This window comes from Sinocyclocheilus grahami, unplaced genomic scaffold, assembly GCF_001515645.1.
Source record: "Sinocyclocheilus grahami isolate Dianchi unplaced genomic scaffold, SAMN03320097.WGS_v1.1 scaffold5117.1, whole genome shotgun sequence".
In the NCBI taxonomy this organism is placed as follows: domain Eukaryota; kingdom Metazoa; phylum Chordata; class Actinopteri; order Cypriniformes; family Cyprinidae; genus Sinocyclocheilus; species Sinocyclocheilus grahami.
In genome coordinates, this window is record NW_015509889.1 from 9,973 (window position 1) to 10,880 (window position 908).

A 908-nucleotide genomic window follows, 5' to 3' on the forward strand; every position below is an offset into this window, starting at 1 on the left:
TTTGGAGGATTTCAGCTCAAGCTGCAAGGCCTCAATTCTTGCCTGAAAAAAAATGATAACCATGTTTATGCTCAGATTTCTTTCTCTGACTTTACTTTGTAGGCCAAAGCATGATTATATGTGACTTGGTTTCTCACCTGGAGTTCTTCCAGTTCTTTTCTGTACTTTTCTTGAGTCTCACGGATCTGTGCTTCCAAAGCCTCATTTTTGGTTTTCAAAGAGTCCAAATCACGCTCCTTATTTTGAATCTAGAAATGTGCAGAATTTAAACAAGAGGGAACAATGAATGAATGTTATACTTTAATCATTTGGAATATTATGTTATTTTTTACTATTGTTAATCATATAAAATTAACATATCAGAGATGTGTTACCCAATTTAAGCATGTGTTAAGAATGATCATTAATACTTACGTCCTTCTTCGCAGTTACAATTTCCTCTCGTACACTTCGCACCTTGTCTACATGTTTTGACGATTTGTTGTTGAGATCATCAAATTTGGTTTTGTACCAAGAATTCATTTCCTGCAGAAAAATATTTTGTTAATATGAAGTCCAGGGAGTGCTGTAACATTTTGTTTAAACATTTGACTCAGGGAAATTTTTCTGTTTTGAAGTATAAATATGGGATATTATGCTTCAAATAAAAGTCTTAGAAATAGTTTATATAACTGTGTGAATTAAGGTCAAGTACAAAGAGTGTTGTTGTTGTTTTTAATTCCCTTAAAACTTAATTCCCCCCAAAATCCAAATAAGAAAATAATCCCCATTACCACCCCATTTAATTTTAAACGTTTCCATTTACAATGGAAAACATTTAAAACATATTTTAATATTTTAATTAGAAACATTTAAACTCAAAGCAAATAATAATGATGATAATAATAATAATAATAATAATAATAATA

General features: G+C 30.1%; 1 protein-coding gene across 1 annotated transcript in view; it reads right to left on the reverse strand.

Moving 5' to 3' along the window:
• Window positions 1-71: 71 nt before the first annotated feature.
• The window catches only part of LOC107577100 (desmin-like), a 3,560-nt gene continuing 2,723 nt past the window's right edge, over window positions 72-908 (reverse strand). The window contains exons 7-8 of the mRNA XM_016263210.1: window positions 415-525; window positions 72-248 (exon numbers count right to left, since the gene is read on the reverse strand). Coding sequence (XP_016118696.1) covers window positions 72-248; window positions 415-525 — 288 coding nt within the window. The remainder of the gene's footprint in view (window positions 249-414; window positions 526-908) is intronic.